General features: G+C 40.3%; 2 protein-coding genes across 8 annotated transcripts in view; both read left to right on the top strand.

Moving 5' to 3' along the window:
- The window catches only part of LOC104926633 (sodium/potassium/calcium exchanger 3), a 56,428-nt gene extending 53,737 nt beyond the window's left edge, over window positions 1–2,691 (top strand). For 5 of the 6 annotated variants that reach the window (XM_027286115.1, XM_027286141.1, XM_027286125.1 and 2 more), the window contains one exon: window positions 106–2,691. In XM_027286115.1, coding sequence (XP_027141916.1) covers window positions 106–258 — 153 coding nt within the window. In that variant the 3' untranslated portion in view covers window positions 259–2,691. The remainder of the gene's footprint in view (window positions 1–105) is intronic. The other variant, XR_003463467.1, reaches the window with a different exon arrangement.
- A 1,870-nt stretch (window positions 2,692–4,561) lies between these two features.
- Window positions 4,562–15,801, top strand: part of LOC104926631 (ras and Rab interactor 2) — a 34,893-nt gene continuing 23,653 nt past the window's right edge. Inside the window, exons 1-2 of one of the 2 annotated variants that reach the window (XM_019279256.2) lie at window positions 4,562–4,808; window positions 14,054–14,208. In XM_019279256.2, coding sequence (XP_019134801.2) covers window positions 14,140–14,208 — 69 coding nt within the window. In that variant the 5' untranslated portion in view covers window positions 4,562–4,808; window positions 14,054–14,139. The remainder of the gene's footprint in view (window positions 4,809–14,053; window positions 14,209–15,801) is intronic. The other variant, XM_010740533.3, reaches the window with a different exon arrangement.

Below are 15,801 nucleotides of genomic sequence, written 5' to 3'. Positions count from 1 at the left end.
TGCTACAAACACTGTCTGACCCCACATCTGAGTGCGATTGACTGGTCCAAACGAGTGAATACACCCTAAGATGTCACTGATTCTCTCTCTCTTTCCCGCCTGCAGGTTCTCGGTGTCCATTTGAACAAATGGACTCTGGACTGGCGACTGGGCTTGGCTTGCCTTATCTTGTACGCCATCTTTCTATGCTTCTCCATCCTCATCGAGTTTAACGTCTTCATCTTCGTCAACCTTCCTATGTGCCGAGACATCCACTGACCCCCCACCCCCCCTCCTCTTTTTGCTTCTTCTTCTTCTTCCTCTGGTTGATGGAGGAAAGCTCTCCTGGCTTCCTGGTTTCTCAGCGCCTTGGAACCAAGTCCTCCCTTTTATTTTTTCAAATAGAAAAATAGAGCTCTATATGATTTATCTTTGGTGCAATACACACAAGAAGAGAAGACACCGGAAGTTTTTTGTTTTTTTTTTGGGCATGGGGTGGAGTGGGGATCGGACAGGAGGAGTGAAAAGAAAGTCCCAGCAGCAGAGATTGCTGCCAATCGTTTAATGAACCGAAAGGTTGGCTGGAGTGAACTTAACTGTATTAACACCAACAGTTAGGCTACTGTTGGTGAAGAAGCTGCTACTGTAACTGACTGGCGGAAAGAGAGAAATCCTGCGCTAACAGCTAACAGCGATTTTTAGCTGGATTGTTTGTTACTCTTTGTACAAGTTTGGATATAAGCACACAATTAAGGTATTTTTAAGTAAAAAACTGGCTTTCTCTGTATATATTTGAGGATTATATGAGTACTAATATTAGCTGATATATGTAATTCTCTTATGCACAACTGGATCAGTCTGGCAAAGCTGAATGATCCGATGACAGTGACAATATTTTATGTTTTACCTTAGTGGTTTGGTCTGCCAGTAATACATTCAGAATGCTTCAACATGTCTCCCATGCTCAGTACCAGCCGACATAGCATGCTGTACTAGTCACAACTCTAGCTTTGCACTGTGTAGATATTTTAACACTATTCACATAGAGTCTATTATTGTTTGTTTTTCTCTCTCTTTACAGGCATATCCGAGTAGATGTGGGCTTCATTTTTCTTTAATACAACCTACGTAGGAAAGGGATCTCCCTGGAACTGACATCCAGCACTGTCACTTTATTGATTAGAGATTTTATTCTATCATTGCAAAGCCTCTACAGGTACTCTAAACATGTAACTACTGAATTAAAAAGTTCCCTCTAGACGGTAGACCTCTTGTATGATATTAAAGAATTAGTTTTTAGTCTCTGAGTTGAGTATAACATTGTTACTTCTTAAAGCCAAAAGTATTTTTAGAATAGGAGTAAGAGTTGTAGATTTGGACTTAAGCTTGAGTGCAAAGTCTGTGTGCGTGTGCTTGTGTGCGAGTGTGTGTGCATGTGTCACAGTCTCGAGGGGAACCAAGGACACCACTGTTACTGGGAAGACATAATCATGATTTATTTATGAATTAATTTATTCAAAGATCATGTCTAACCACCAGTTTCAGCCCTTTGGATCATGTACAGTGTATTAAATGGAACGTTCCTCCGCTCTTTGACGCCGGAGCTGTACAATGTACTGTACCTAATATATAATCTAATAACTGGAAACTGACTTGATGTTGTTTATATTTAAGAATAGAACTTTATAATTTATAAGTTTTGTATAGTTTGGAAAGATATTGCAACATTTGTATATTGGGGACGGTGATGCACGGAGAAGTCGTGGTTTGGTGAGATGGACTGAAAAGGCAAACTTTCATCATTGGTCCTAACATGGGTGGTGTAGCTGTTGCTGATCCCCATCGTGTGTTGATGTAGTGATAAATCACAGGTGTAAAAGATTCAGAAGAGGAAGTGTGTACTGATGGCACACCACCCCTTGAACTGTCACAACATATTGTTTCACAGTGCTTGAACTCTCGTGCCATCCCTTGTATTTGAGGCTTCAAAACCAAACGCTTGTGGCCATCCTCCTGCTTGTATTTGAGCCAAACAAAAAAACAACAAAAAAAAACACCTTTGTCAACAGTATTGCCACTCTGTTTCAGCATGTGTTCAAACAAAATGTGGAAGATGTGTATTTTTATTTCATTTTATTTTTACCTTGAGGGAGAATTCTCATGTTAGTAGAGTTGCTGATTTATTAAAGGCGTCCTCTGTTTGGTGTTGACGCTCCTCCTGCAGCCACGAGAGAGCACTGTAGAGCTGCATTACATCTCCAGAGGTGGCTGTTATCTTAAACACACACACACAGTAGAAAATGGTTGGGGTATATTTTCAGGTAGGCTACATAGAGACAAATACTGGTCTGGTTTGCATGCCTCTTTCATAATTCAGATTATTTTGTGTGTAATTTTAATGAATTTTCAAGATCAAAAAGGCACTGTCTTGATTATGCTGTACATATCAGAGGGATATGCTATTATAAACACAGATGTTGGGATAGCTTCTGATGAGCAGTTATATCTGAGGTACATACAGTATTTAGAATGTAGGCCTACAGCAGTTAGTTTTCAGCTAATTAATGTCGTTTTATGCTCATGTCTTTTGAATTGTTTGTAAATCCTCATTTTTGTTGATGAGGACCTCTGGGCAGAGCTCAGAGGGAGACAGAGATGTTTGGCCTTGTTCCCAGTGGTCTTCTTGCAATAAACTGATTTACACACACACACACACACATCGTTTTCCCATTTCTTCATAAGCATCATTAACTTACTGTTTATCTGGAGTATACTCTGCATATTTCATCTTATTAGAAAATACAGTCTTCATTTTATTATTTATTCACCGTGTATGGTACAATTATCTTTTTAAACTGATTATACCTCTACAATCATAGTACACGTGTTAAAAGTAGATAATTTGTCATGTTTGGTGGTTTTATTCTAACATCCATTAAATATTCAGTGTTTCTCATAAAGCATCATTTATAATGGGTTTATACTAATGCCTCATGGATCATTCGGGTCAGACAAACCATTAGAGGCTAGTGCACCATGCTGGAGGAGGATTTTTCACAATATGGTGACTCAAAACTTGTTCTTGTTAAAGCTCCAATCAGTATTTTCACATTAACAATGAGTAATTGTTGTGTAATGTTAAAGGACTCCCTCACCTCAATGGACATATGCTCAAATCCACAGTTCCACCCTAGTTTCCCTACTCAAAGCATTTTAGCCTCCTTCAACGTTTTGTTTTGGTTTTGCAGCAATTTTACTATTTTAGTTCACTGGCCCGGTTCTCATCAATGACGTTAATCATCACTGTCAAGCACCACAGGGCAGATTAGTAATGTTAACAACTAGTTGGTGAACATTTAGCAGCTAAAGAGCCATATTCGTTAACCCAGGAGTTGGTGGAGACCAAAACAGAGCTAAAAGGCCAATGAATATTGGACTAACATTTGTGAGATCTCCAGAGACATGACTCCAAATGAATGCCAACATCACTCTCTGTTTATGTAACAAACCAACCTTTTGTTTTCACCAACTTTTCACCATAACAGCTTTAATAATAATAATCAGTGTTATGGTTACACAGCTGATTTTGATGACTCAAAGTGGCTAAACTATTCATCTTCAGTTCAGAGCTGAAGAACTTGGATGAGAGGTGAAATGTGAAATGCATTTACAATCAAGTCCAGTTGGCCCAGATTTAATTTTTCCCAGAGAGAGAAAAGAAAGAAAGAAAGAAAGAAAGAAAGAAAGAAAGAAAGAAAGAAAGAAAGAAAGAAAGAAAGATGACCTGGACAACTAAGAACATTTACAGACTATCCATAAATCTATTCATATGGCTGTAATTGCATATGTCAATCATATATATACCATAAGTAAAGCCTTTCTATAGTTCGACCTATAGATATCAGAAATTATTTAAGCTAATAGCTTTAGTCTTAATCTTACTTAAGTCTTACTTTAATCCTCATTGTACACATTATGTACACATTATTCACAAATTTTTACCAGACCATTATACCAGTATATTCATATCTATTTAATATGTAGTACATTATGTAGCCTATTTTGTATTGTACTACGTGTAACATTTCGATAGACCTATCATTAAACTTATATCATATTGTAATAAAACTACAATATTGTAGAATTAATAGTAAGATAACTTTAGTTTGTGATTCCATCGTGGATCTTGTGCCAACTCTACATTTTTAATTACATATAATATAGTATATATAATTATTTATATAATTATGGGGCTTGTATATCAAGGTTCATTTATCATTTTACAACACATGATTGTAAAAAAAAAAAAGTAATGTTAGAGCCACTTTCTGCACACATAAAGAACATATACAAATAATTTAATATAAAAACATGTATAACCTACACCCAGTAAGTATATACAGTATGTGAAATCACCGTATATACATATATATCTTAATGTTAGAATAACTTTCTCATGAACAGTAAGAAACTGTTATCCAATGAAAACATTTCATGACAAACTTCAGAGTCAAGGTGAAAATCGCCGTGAACTCCTCAGCCAATCAGCTGCAGGCCTCGTATTACCGCCGCTCTCTCTCTCTCTATCTCTCTCTCTCTCACACACACACACACACGCACACCTCAGTCCTCGCTGTGGTCTACACCCGGTGTCTCTGTGTCTCTGTCTGTCCGACATTAAACCATGTAACCGACCGAGCTCGGGGACATTGAGGCTGCTTGGTGTCACCCGAACAACCGAACAAAACAGCAACAAAGTGACTCAGCAGCCATGGAGCATAACCGGAGCGCAGCACCGACTGAATGGTGTTAAAGAAGCCGACTTTAAGGTGAGGGAGACTCTGCTTCAAAGCAGCAGGCATGCGCTGTTTTCAGACAACAACTGTGACGATGAAAGTTTCCCTGTGGAGTAACTCTGTGTAGTCAGACAGAGTTATGCCTGTTTGAAGAAAAGTTTGGTTCAAGTGCAGCGTGCAGGGACTGTGAAATGTAGAGAGAACAGTCCTGCTGTCAGTGCCTGAGAGGAGCTGTGCGGTGTGCAGCTGGAAAGTCTGTGCACGTTACATGACATGTTGAAGAAGATGAAGACATCGGTGATGTGTAAGTGTATTTTTTTAGTGTCTGAGTTCCTCTTGGGCTGCTACAAATAACTCAAGAATTCACTGATAAGGCTGCTAGTAAAAATATGTGCATGGGCTGTACATCACAGCTTGACAGGGACTTCAAAGTAGAGGATTTGCCTTAGAAATATGACTCCCACATGGCTGTGCAACCTCTTATATGATAAAGCTTTGTATTATATTAGGTAGGGACTGTACTCAACACTTTTAAATATAACAATAGAGCATTAGTATTTTCTTTAAACCCGTTCCCTTGACTTTGAACAAACTTCCTAAAAGAAATAAAACAGAATTTGTACAATTCTTTTGTTATTAATAACCAATAGAGCATAAATAATCACAAGGTGGTGTACCCCAACTTAAACCTCAATATGTTTTTGGAATAAAGCAGCCACAAATGTACACATCAGAAGTGGAATTATCAGTCATAGTCAGTCACGGTTCATCTACTTGATGGACTTGATGGAATACAATTTTTAAATAGAATAATACAAGAATAAAATTCTGCCTTAAAAATAACTACATATATTTCCCAAAAAGTTAAACTACACTCCCTTAAAAAAAATACATAGAACACCCTCCATCCTTTCCCCTCTAATAATTTCTATACAGTCCTTTACTCTGTCATTTCACAGTTTATTCCTCTATCAATGCATAGAGTTGGTATGACTTTATGTTTCTCAAATGTTTCTGCTCCGAAAAATTCGTGCCCCATGCTTCACAACTGAGAAATCATAACAATGACAGAGAAACTAATAAAGGATCCAGATGAATGTGAGTGAAACTGAGGTCAGCACGATAGCATCAGCAAAGCCTTGTTTGTTTTATTTTCCCTACATAACTGAGAGTCAGTCAACTTTGTTCCACTCCAGATTTTTCCCCTGGTCATCAATCCTCCTTCCCCCCCCACCAAAAGTGGCTTCATACCCCAGCAGTAGGGCAGTTTGAGAGCAACTGAGTTCTACAAATGTATGAAAGTACGTAACATTTTAGCAACGGGTTCCAGCACCCCCACCTGCATATCTGAGAGGCGATCTTTTTTGCTGCAGGATCTGGTAGAACCTGTCTGAACTTGACTGAACACAACACATATCTGACTGTTCTGCAGCTCACCTCCCGTAGCCCCCTGTGTCTTTTCTCAATGAGCAGTTAGGTGATGTTCATTAGTGTAAAGAAGGGGTCACTTTCTTCATTTAAGCCTCTTTGGAATCTGTTAGAGAGATTAGCTACACTGCAGAACTGAGGATTTTTGGCACAAAGATCCCCCAGTTACACACCGCTACAGGGAAATGAATCAGCACAGAGGTATTTTAATGAGAAGTAACTCGCAGCTCGTCAGTGGTTGATTGGGTTTATGAAGCTGACAGTGTTTTTGTGCACGGTGACCACAGGACAGATGCTTTTTATCCAGGTGCCTTTGTTTCTGCTCTGACCGGTCCTCTCTGCAGAAGAAGTTCAAGGTAGAACCGAGAGCTCTGCAGGTTTCTGAAAAGTGATGTCATCTCGGCTGGACAAGGAAGCGGCCACTCGAGTTACCGTTGTGAGAATAAACCGCCCCTGTGGGGAACGTTAACACTGAACGCTTTCACAGGAGCCACACCAGTGTCTGCTGTAATCCTGCAGCAGGCCACAACATTAAATATCAGCTTCATGCATGCATTCCGACTCTATTGTTGTGCTCTATGTATCTGCCAAGAAACTTATTAACAATGATGCATTTCAGGATTTTACCACAAGGGTTAGTTGCAGGCAGGGTTGGATTAACCAGCTAGGGACACTCTGGGGCAAAAATATAAGGTATTTACTACCCTCTCCTCCTTCCAGAAGTCCAAAAATAAACCAGAAAATTACTCCACTCCAGGTTTGTTTGTTTCATTTATAATTTGATTATTTATTCAGAAATATGCACCATGTACGCAGAATATCAACAGAAACAATCAAGGGCTTTAACCATAAAAAACACAGTGAGGTTCAGCAGGGGTGACTGAAAAAGCCAAAAAGGTGGTTTACCAGCTGTTATGAGGTATTTGCAGAAACCTCAAAGACTCTTCAAGCCAGCTGCATGAAAATATTCCACCCACTGCTCCGTGTTTTCCAACTGCAACTCTATTCCCTGATCCAAACAACGGCGGTAGCCAGAAAAGACACACAGTATGTACTTGCTAAATCTCTACAAACTAATTTTATGTACAACTCAAATTTTGAAGTTTTGCTGTCAGTTATATTTTTCTATTATTTACCATATCTTTCTATACAAATTTTTTGTTTGTACGTATATGTAAATATATATTTTATTTTTCTCATTTCTTACAAAATGACCAAGGAGATGGTGGTCCTTAATGTTTAGTCCCCACTTACCCACCACAGTACACAAGACTTTTACAAGATTTGAGCCAGTTGCACGAGATGCATGAAGACAAAATGAAAAAATGAAAAATGAAAGCTACTACTCATGAATCTTTTGTTCTTACACTGATAATACAGTGACCTTTAGAGGTGCTGGTAGGCTGATTTTGTTACCTCTGGACAAAGCAATGCTAGTTGTTTCCCCTTGTTACCAGTCTTTGTGCTAAGATAAGCTAACCAGCTGCTGGCTATAGCCTTATATTTAGTGTACAGATAAGAGTTCTCATCTAAGTCTCAAGCAAGAGAGCACACAAATGTATTTCTCAGTATGTCAAACTTTTCCTTTAAGGCCCTCAGTGTTTTTCCTGATGTTGTTAGTTTTAGTTTAGTTTGTTGTGCTGATTCAAAGGAAGGTTAAAGTAAATCATAAAACCACAGTCTAATGGCCAGAGGGAACCTGGGACTTAGGGACCCCTGAGGGTGTGACGGTTGCTCGCTTTGCCTGGTCAGGAGTCCAACTTTGGTTACAGCCAGGCTTGGACTGAAATAATTACATCCACTTTTCAGTGCCCGTTTACCCTAAGCTCGTCTTCCATATCTCCTCCATGACTCAACGTAGTAATTAGAATATTTTCTGTTTGTTCGGAAGTCCCCCTCCTCTACGCTCCATCTTCTTTCCTCTCTCTTTTTCTTTTAAATCTGAAGAAGTAGAAACATTTCTTGAGTTGGGCTCGATCCTCGGTTTGATCCAGCGTTCCTGGTACTAATTTAAAGGGGAGTAGCCTCGAGAAAGCAGCTCAGGCTTTTCTCAGCTGACCTTTAGTGTGGAAAGTTGTGGCTGGGCGGTGCTGGTGCCTGACACAGTTTCACACTATGATTTAAGCCAGGAGAGCTCTTAATATATGCAAAGTTTGATTTATCTGATGGTGATTTGAAGTGTTTGCATGTTGCTATTGCAGGACTGAATCACTGAAGCTGTGATTAGAGGTCAGGCTGTTGGTCAGCTTGGTGTTTGACTGACAGAAGGTCCATAAACATTTTATGGAAAAAATGAAAGTAATCTTAACCTTCTCTCCTCGAGTGAAAAACATGTGAGTGATCGCATTTCTGTATATTATAAAAAACCAAAGTCTTTCCTCTCTAACCAACACAGCGTGGGCCAGCCGGTTCAGCTGAACTTACAAAGAACCACTGACCCGAATTCTGTACTGCAGCCTCACACACACACACACACACACACACACACACACACACACAGATTTGTGGGGCTGTTGACGCTCTTTCATCAGTGAAGTCAAAACCTTTTAAAGAATTCCTTAGTCTTTTTTAAAGTAGATACTCAAAGTCGGTGCAATCAAATCTCTCCCTCTGTCCTGTGGACGCACACACCATCATGTGGTTGGCCTCAGGACAATAACATGACACACGTGTGGGAGTTATCTGCAGTGGGTTTGTGCAGCTGCGTGCAGCCCCCTCCTCCATCCTCTGCTGCTCTGACAGCAGGATGAAGCCTCTGGATTGCACAGCTGAAACATGAAGCAGCACTTCATGTTGACTCGACAGTTTAAACAAAGAAGGATAAAGTTTGTTGGTTTTATTTTGTTTGTACAAGGCGGGACGGAGGTCCTGTTTACACCCAGCATTCATTTTGTGTAAAGTGGGTAGCTCTGAGCACAGATGTGGATGGTAGGGGGATTGGCTAGGAATCAACACAAAGAATAAATCACAAAATTTGGAGAAGAGCAGCGCGTAGACAACACTAGATAACCACTGCAGCACAGGCTGTGACCTGGCACTGAATGTGTAGAGCTGGGGGTTGAAATAGTGCAAGGTGAAGGGCTTATGGGAGCCAGGTGTGCACAGGAACACAAACACAACATACACACACACACACACACACACACATACAAACAGGAAAACATGAGGGAAACAGCTGGATTCACGACATATTTGCACTACACGTATCCCAGACAGATCAACAGCCCAGTTAGATTGATCCAGATCAGATTGATCAGCATATGAACTGAACAGTTAAACAAGTTTTTTAATGGTTCCCAGGACAACATGATTTGGTCTCAGCCTGTTAGTCAAACTGGTCCAGATTAAAATAGGTTTAAAAGAGAACATTAAAACAGCATAAAATAAATGGACAGAATGGTAAAAGTCTTTTTAAAAGATTCAAGATTACTTTTGAAGTATATCAGAGATTTCTTTCAAAGCACAATAAATATGTTGGAAAATAGTTGCTGAAAACGTGAAAAGACTTTGAACGATATATTAGTGAAATGTCGAGTTAGAGGTTCAAACTGTTTTTTTCACCAGTTTTCAGTCCAGGATTTTGTGGGCGGTCCTTAAAGGGTGGCTCGATGACACGCTGAGGCCTCCCTGAGCATACCCCTGCACCCCTAGCAGAGAGATAGAGATGAATTCATCTCGCTGAGAGTGTTTCAAAGTTAGTCATGTCATTTTCTGAAATGATGATTTTCAGTTGCTTCAAAATGCCTGCTTGACTGCTCCCATGAGTGGTCATGGCTTCAACAGATTCAGTGGACACGCCCCCACAGTCCTGGAGCTGAGAATACTGCTCATTTTTATACGATTCTGATCCCTAATTATAAACTTGTCGATATTTTTAATCATTCAAATTTGGCTGGGTGGTTAATAACTTTCTTCTTTGGTCTGACAAACTCACAACACACATTAATTCTTACTGTACATGGACTTTAAGCCTGGACTAAGGATCAGAACTATATACAGGATTATAAAGTCTGAAATATAGCCAGGAGGTCATGTGACCATGACCAAGACTGGCAGCAGTGCTCTATACAGTCTATAACAGATTGATATATTTTTATTGTTGACAGTATATTTGATGTTTCTGAGGTCATTTTGCATTAGAGCCCCAGTTTCTCATAAAAACAGAACAACTGTCTTTGTAGTATGTGCTAACCATTGCAGCACACAGATCTGTTTGTGACGGGATCAACGTAAACCACTTGAATTTCCTAAAACACTGACTAATTAATACCAATTTCAAAATAGCATCCTTTATAAAGAGTTAATAACATGTTTTTTAGAGTTAGATGAGTAGAGTGCTAAGAGAAATAAATTAACCAAATGAACTGATCAAAAGACGTTAACATCAAATGATGCTGAAGTAGTGGCGCTAACACCACACACGTCTGTGTTCACCGCCATCAAACACTGAAGCCATTCATTATGTGATATGGGACGGCACAGCTTCACGGCTAGCGTGACACCCACTGAGAGAAAATTAGGGTCCCACCATCAGAGCAGAGCGGGCTTTAAAAGGAAAATACCACAAAGCTTAACGAAGTCCTGTTGTCTGTCTCTTTTATTATTATGCAAAACACAATGAGGTCTGTGTGTGTGTGTGTGTGTGTGTGTGTGCTGGGGGGGGGGGGCATTCTCTTCCTGTGTCTGTTTCTCTTCATGGATAATTATTTATGTAGGCTTAAATGTCTTATGTGCTTGTTTACAGCATTTGTAAGTACTGATGTGTGTATGTGCATGTTTACCTTATGAACAGTGTGTCTCTGTGCTGCAGGGCCAGGAGGCTTGTCGTTGGTTCTCCAAGGGAGGGGTGCACACTCAGATGTGTCTTTGTTTACTTGCAGCTGAGGCTCTCTCACACACATACACACACGGGGTACACACAAAGAAACGCACACAGTTGTCCATGTGCACTGACTAAGAAAAAGATTGTTACATTACATGAGCATTTGATGATTTGAGTGTTTCTGTGGGGGAGTGGAGGTTATTTCAGGACATTCCCACAGTTGTTTTGCCAAATAGAGCTCTGATGGTGAGAGGCCATCTTGTCCTACAATACCCAGCATGCTCTCTGATTCCTGTAAGGCTCAGAGGATTATTTATGTTCAGACATTGTTTAGTTTACTGTCAGAGCTGTCCTTGTCTCTGTGACCTGTTTAAGATCTTCTGCAGAGTCAACAGCAGAAGAACTTGACGAGTCATCGTTAACTGGTTATAATAATAATATATAATATAAAAGTTCAGCTTTTAATTCCCCCTTATTCTCTCAGGACCTCTGTGTTTTTCTGTGGAAATGAAACCAGGTGCCAGACTATCAGTTCTACTCTCAGACAGTCAGGAAATGGTCCAGTCTCTGTACAGGTCACCAGAAACTGTAAGTCAGCCTTACAGGGATTCCAGGAAATCCAGGGATTTATTTATAGTTTGGTGCCAGGGCTGCCACTAACGACTATTTTTCTTTAGCGACTAATCTGGAAACTCAATTGATTCAATTGACTGTGTAATTAACTGATAAATTATCAGAAAAAAACATCATATAATTACAAATCCAACAATTACAAATGTCCTGACGTTTGAGAAGATGGAACCAGAGAATGTTTGACATTATTGCTTGATTGATGCCTTCAGTAATTAAGAAATCATTTTATTTTGCTGCAGATTATTTCTTAAAGCTTCCAATTAGGGCAATTAACCTGATTCGTTACACAGAGCCATCTTTGAAACAGTTTGGAAAAATAAAAAATACCTGGTAGGTGATTGGATGAATCATCTGCCTGTTACCATCTATCACTGGTTGGTTGACTAACTTCAACCTAACTAACTGACTAACTGTAGCCAGCCTCAAGTGGTTGACTAACTTCAACCAACCCGAACAACAAACTATATAACCTAATCAAACGCTTACCGAAACCAGTCAGGAGAAATACAGAAATATCTTTTCCATCCAGAAAAGTAGCGGAAGTAGTTCCTCATAGGATGGTGATTTGTCTGAACCACTGACACTCTAAATATGGACATTGTATCCATGACATCACCCACTGGTTTCTGAAGAGCCATTGTGAATCTCAGTGTGGCCACCGCCATGTTGGCAGTTCTGCCTCTGCCGCCTCCAGGCTAATCTAAAAATGGCCAAAGACATGGATCATTGGTGCAGAGACCAAAACTGTTTTTTGTACCAGGCTGTAAACATGTTTATTTCTGCTGTGAAGTTGGACATTTTAACATAGGGACTTATGGAGAATGACACGTTCTGTAGCCAGCCTCAAGTGGCCATTGGAGGAACTGCAGTTTCTGGCACTTCTGCATTGGATTCACTTCACAGCCACCGAGAGTGCTGCTTGGTCTGGACACAAGCGCACAGCTTGAAGTCTGGCAAGATGGAGCCTTGTGATCTTGTGAATTTGTAATCTTGAGCAAACAGTTTGCTATCTACACATGCAGAGCATCATAAGCATTCATTTGAGAGAGAGAGTTGTGTTTCTGTCCAATATTTACTCAACTTTTAGCTGCTTTTGGTCTCCAACAAAAATATCTGGCTCTGCTAAATGTTCCATGCAGACATCTGAGCAATTAGTGCAGCTATAATTATGAATTCATTTGAATGAATTTCAGCTTTCTAGCACACTAGTTCTATATTTGTCTTCTTTTCTGCAGCTCTGCTACCCAGACACATGTTGTCCTGTCTTGTGATGTTGTTTGTAAAAAGAAATGTCATCCTGTGTATTCGGATTTATGACTGAAGTTAAATGCAACTTTTGTGCAGTGACAATGGCAGCATTGAAAATGTAGCAAACATGACCCTGTCATGTTCTGTACTGCATCTTTTACCATGGAGGGGGGTGTGGAATTCCACTGATGTTTCCATTCTGTTAAAGGTTATGTTTGGAGAGAGTCGGTTTCACATTTGATCATCTGAAAGTGTGTGTCCTGGCCGCCTTTCTCTCTCTCTCACCCTTAGTTTCTTTCCTCCCCCCTGGGTCTGCGATGGAGGGGGTGATAACTTCCTTCCTGTGCGAGATGAAAGTGCACGTGTGGACCGATGGAGAATCTCCCCAGTTTTGTGGGAGCTGTGAACCTCTGCCAAGAGGGGAAGAGCCGGCCTAATAGTTTTAACCTGGCTGGAGAGAAAATGGGGGAGAAAGGGAGACAGAAAGGAGGAGGGGGAAGGGTCAGAGAAAAGTCATCCACAGACAGAGAAACAAAATAACGAAAGAGAAACAGAGTTAGAAGGGAGGGCAAAGTCTAGAATCAGTTCACCATGGACCAAGAAGAAAATGTCATATTGTTCGAGTCAATTAAATACCACTAGAATTTTATTTAGAGTCTGCCGAAGCACCACAGCCCTAAACGTTTCTGTTACGATGGGTGGGAAGGAAGGGCAGCTGTGCTGGCACTCAGGCTCTTCAAGATGGAAAATCAATTATGTGTGTATGAGGACATGGGAAAAATCAAGGGAAAAAAAGGAGAGTGAAAATGTGAGCGAGGGAGGAAACAGGTCAAGACAGGTAATGAGAGGACGGAGGTTCAGTCCAAAAATAAGCTGAGCTGTTGGAATGAGATAAAAAAAAAGGATGAAGACAATTATCTGAACCGAAGGGGGAAGGGAAAGGGGGAACAGAGAGAGATGGAGGAGGTAGGAAAGTGAAAGGAGAAGGAGGTGAATGTTTAAAAAGCAAGAAGAGAGGGGTGAGAGGAGACAGACAGTCACAATGAAAGCATTCCAGCAGACCAGCACCTCCATAATACTGTCTGTGGCCAAAGCAGGAATTTCCTCTCTGGTTGCACCACAGCTGAAGTGTGTTTTTGACCCACAGAGCTCCGGCCCCTGCAGACGCCGTCCCAGACGTAAAACACACACCCACAAGCAAGAGTTACCCGGTCCTGTGGACAGAAAGACAACATGGCCTCCAGCCCACCGCCTGGGAATCCCCCAAGCGGCCTCACAGACCGGAGTGGCAGCTTCTTTAAGGTACAAGCTCGGAGATGGATGACTGAGCTGACTTTCCAAAGTTCACTCATTAAAACACATCACTTCCTGTGTGTGCCAGTGTTTTTATTCATGGGAAAGGCTGACTCAACATCTACTTAGAACAGGAGTCAAAACCACACCGCCACACAAAGCAAAACCTACTAACTGCACCTCTGGTCAATAGTTAAGACTAGAATCTGTTTTAATATATATTACATCATATATATAATCTGTTTTATATATATAACAATGTATGTACAGCATGTAAAACATCAAGTAAGCTAGCTGGTGCCAAACCTAGCTTTGGCTAAGTTCAATGTATTCACTTCTTCTTTAGCTGCTCCTGTAATTGAGCTAAAATTAGCATTTGTAATTACATTTTTCTGACATAAGGGAGGCAAATAATAACGTTTAAAGTGAACCTGGTAGAAGGAAACTACTTTAGCTTAGCAGAGTAAATGTATGTGTAGCATACATTTAACGGACTGCTATGCCTGTAAGGTGGTCACACGACGGAGGGGGCAGTACTTTTACTGTATAAGACAGCAAACAATGACCAAGACTCAACAAATGTCCTGGGAAAGTGAGAAAAACTCGACAGCAAAACAACCATGAAGCTTGTTTATCAACCACACATTTTCCTTTATCCCTTTTATTGTTTTTAGTTTTGACAAATGAGAGTGGCAAACCAAATACTTGTAGCTAACAGTCTCCAAGATCCCGACAAAATATGACATCATATCCATAATACATATTCATGCAGACAGTTTTGAACTACTACTAAAGATCCTTTCTTACAATTTCTGTATACCGTATTTTTCGGACTATTGGCCGCACCAGCTAAATTTGAAAAGAAAATACATTTTGTACATATATAGGCCGCACTTAAATATAAGCCACAGGTTTTCATGTAACATGAGGTATTAACACAGAAAGACGGTACACGGAAGATTTTTTTTGTTTCTTTTAATTTAAGACACGCATTTTTTCAAACTGTGCCTGAAAATCGTCAGTATGGCATTAACACGGCATCAACAAGGGATGCCAGGATTACGTGCGGCAGCTCTATTTCCGTCTTTGACGGCCAGACCGATTGGCTTTAACTTAAAAGCTGCATCATATGCATTTCTTTATGTGTTTTCCATGGTCAGGGTGTGTGCATGATGTGCAAAATGACAGTTCAAAATCAAAACTAGTGTCTTCTTCTTCAGCGCATAATCTTTGCCCACATGTCTGAAATTAGCCGCACCGTTCAAAGCGTGTGAAAAAAGTAGTGGCTTATAGTCTTACTTATTTTTTTAAATGTGTGCATCACCCAACAAAACACTCATCAACTCCGACATACAGAATGTCTTATCAGAAATAGCAGATAATGAAAATAGGCTTTTATAAACTGCTTCCCATAAAACAACAGAAAAAACAGTGTGTTCTATTTTTTACAGTGTAAAACATCAGGCAGCCAATTGTGGTCAGAAAGTAAACACACCAGCAGAGCTAGCTCATTAGTGGTAGCTCCGCTTCCACCGACCGACGGTCACGCACCTGACCCACTGTAATCTTAAACTCTGACTCCACCTGATTAATCCACATGAT

The sequence above is a fragment of the Larimichthys crocea genome, chromosome I (assembly GCF_000972845.2).
Source record: "Larimichthys crocea isolate SSNF chromosome I, L_crocea_2.0, whole genome shotgun sequence".
NCBI lineage: Eukaryota > Metazoa > Chordata > Actinopteri > Sciaenidae > Larimichthys > Larimichthys crocea.
The sequence above is the reverse complement of the archived record's forward strand: the minus strand, read 5'-3'. Positions and strand labels throughout refer to the sequence as shown.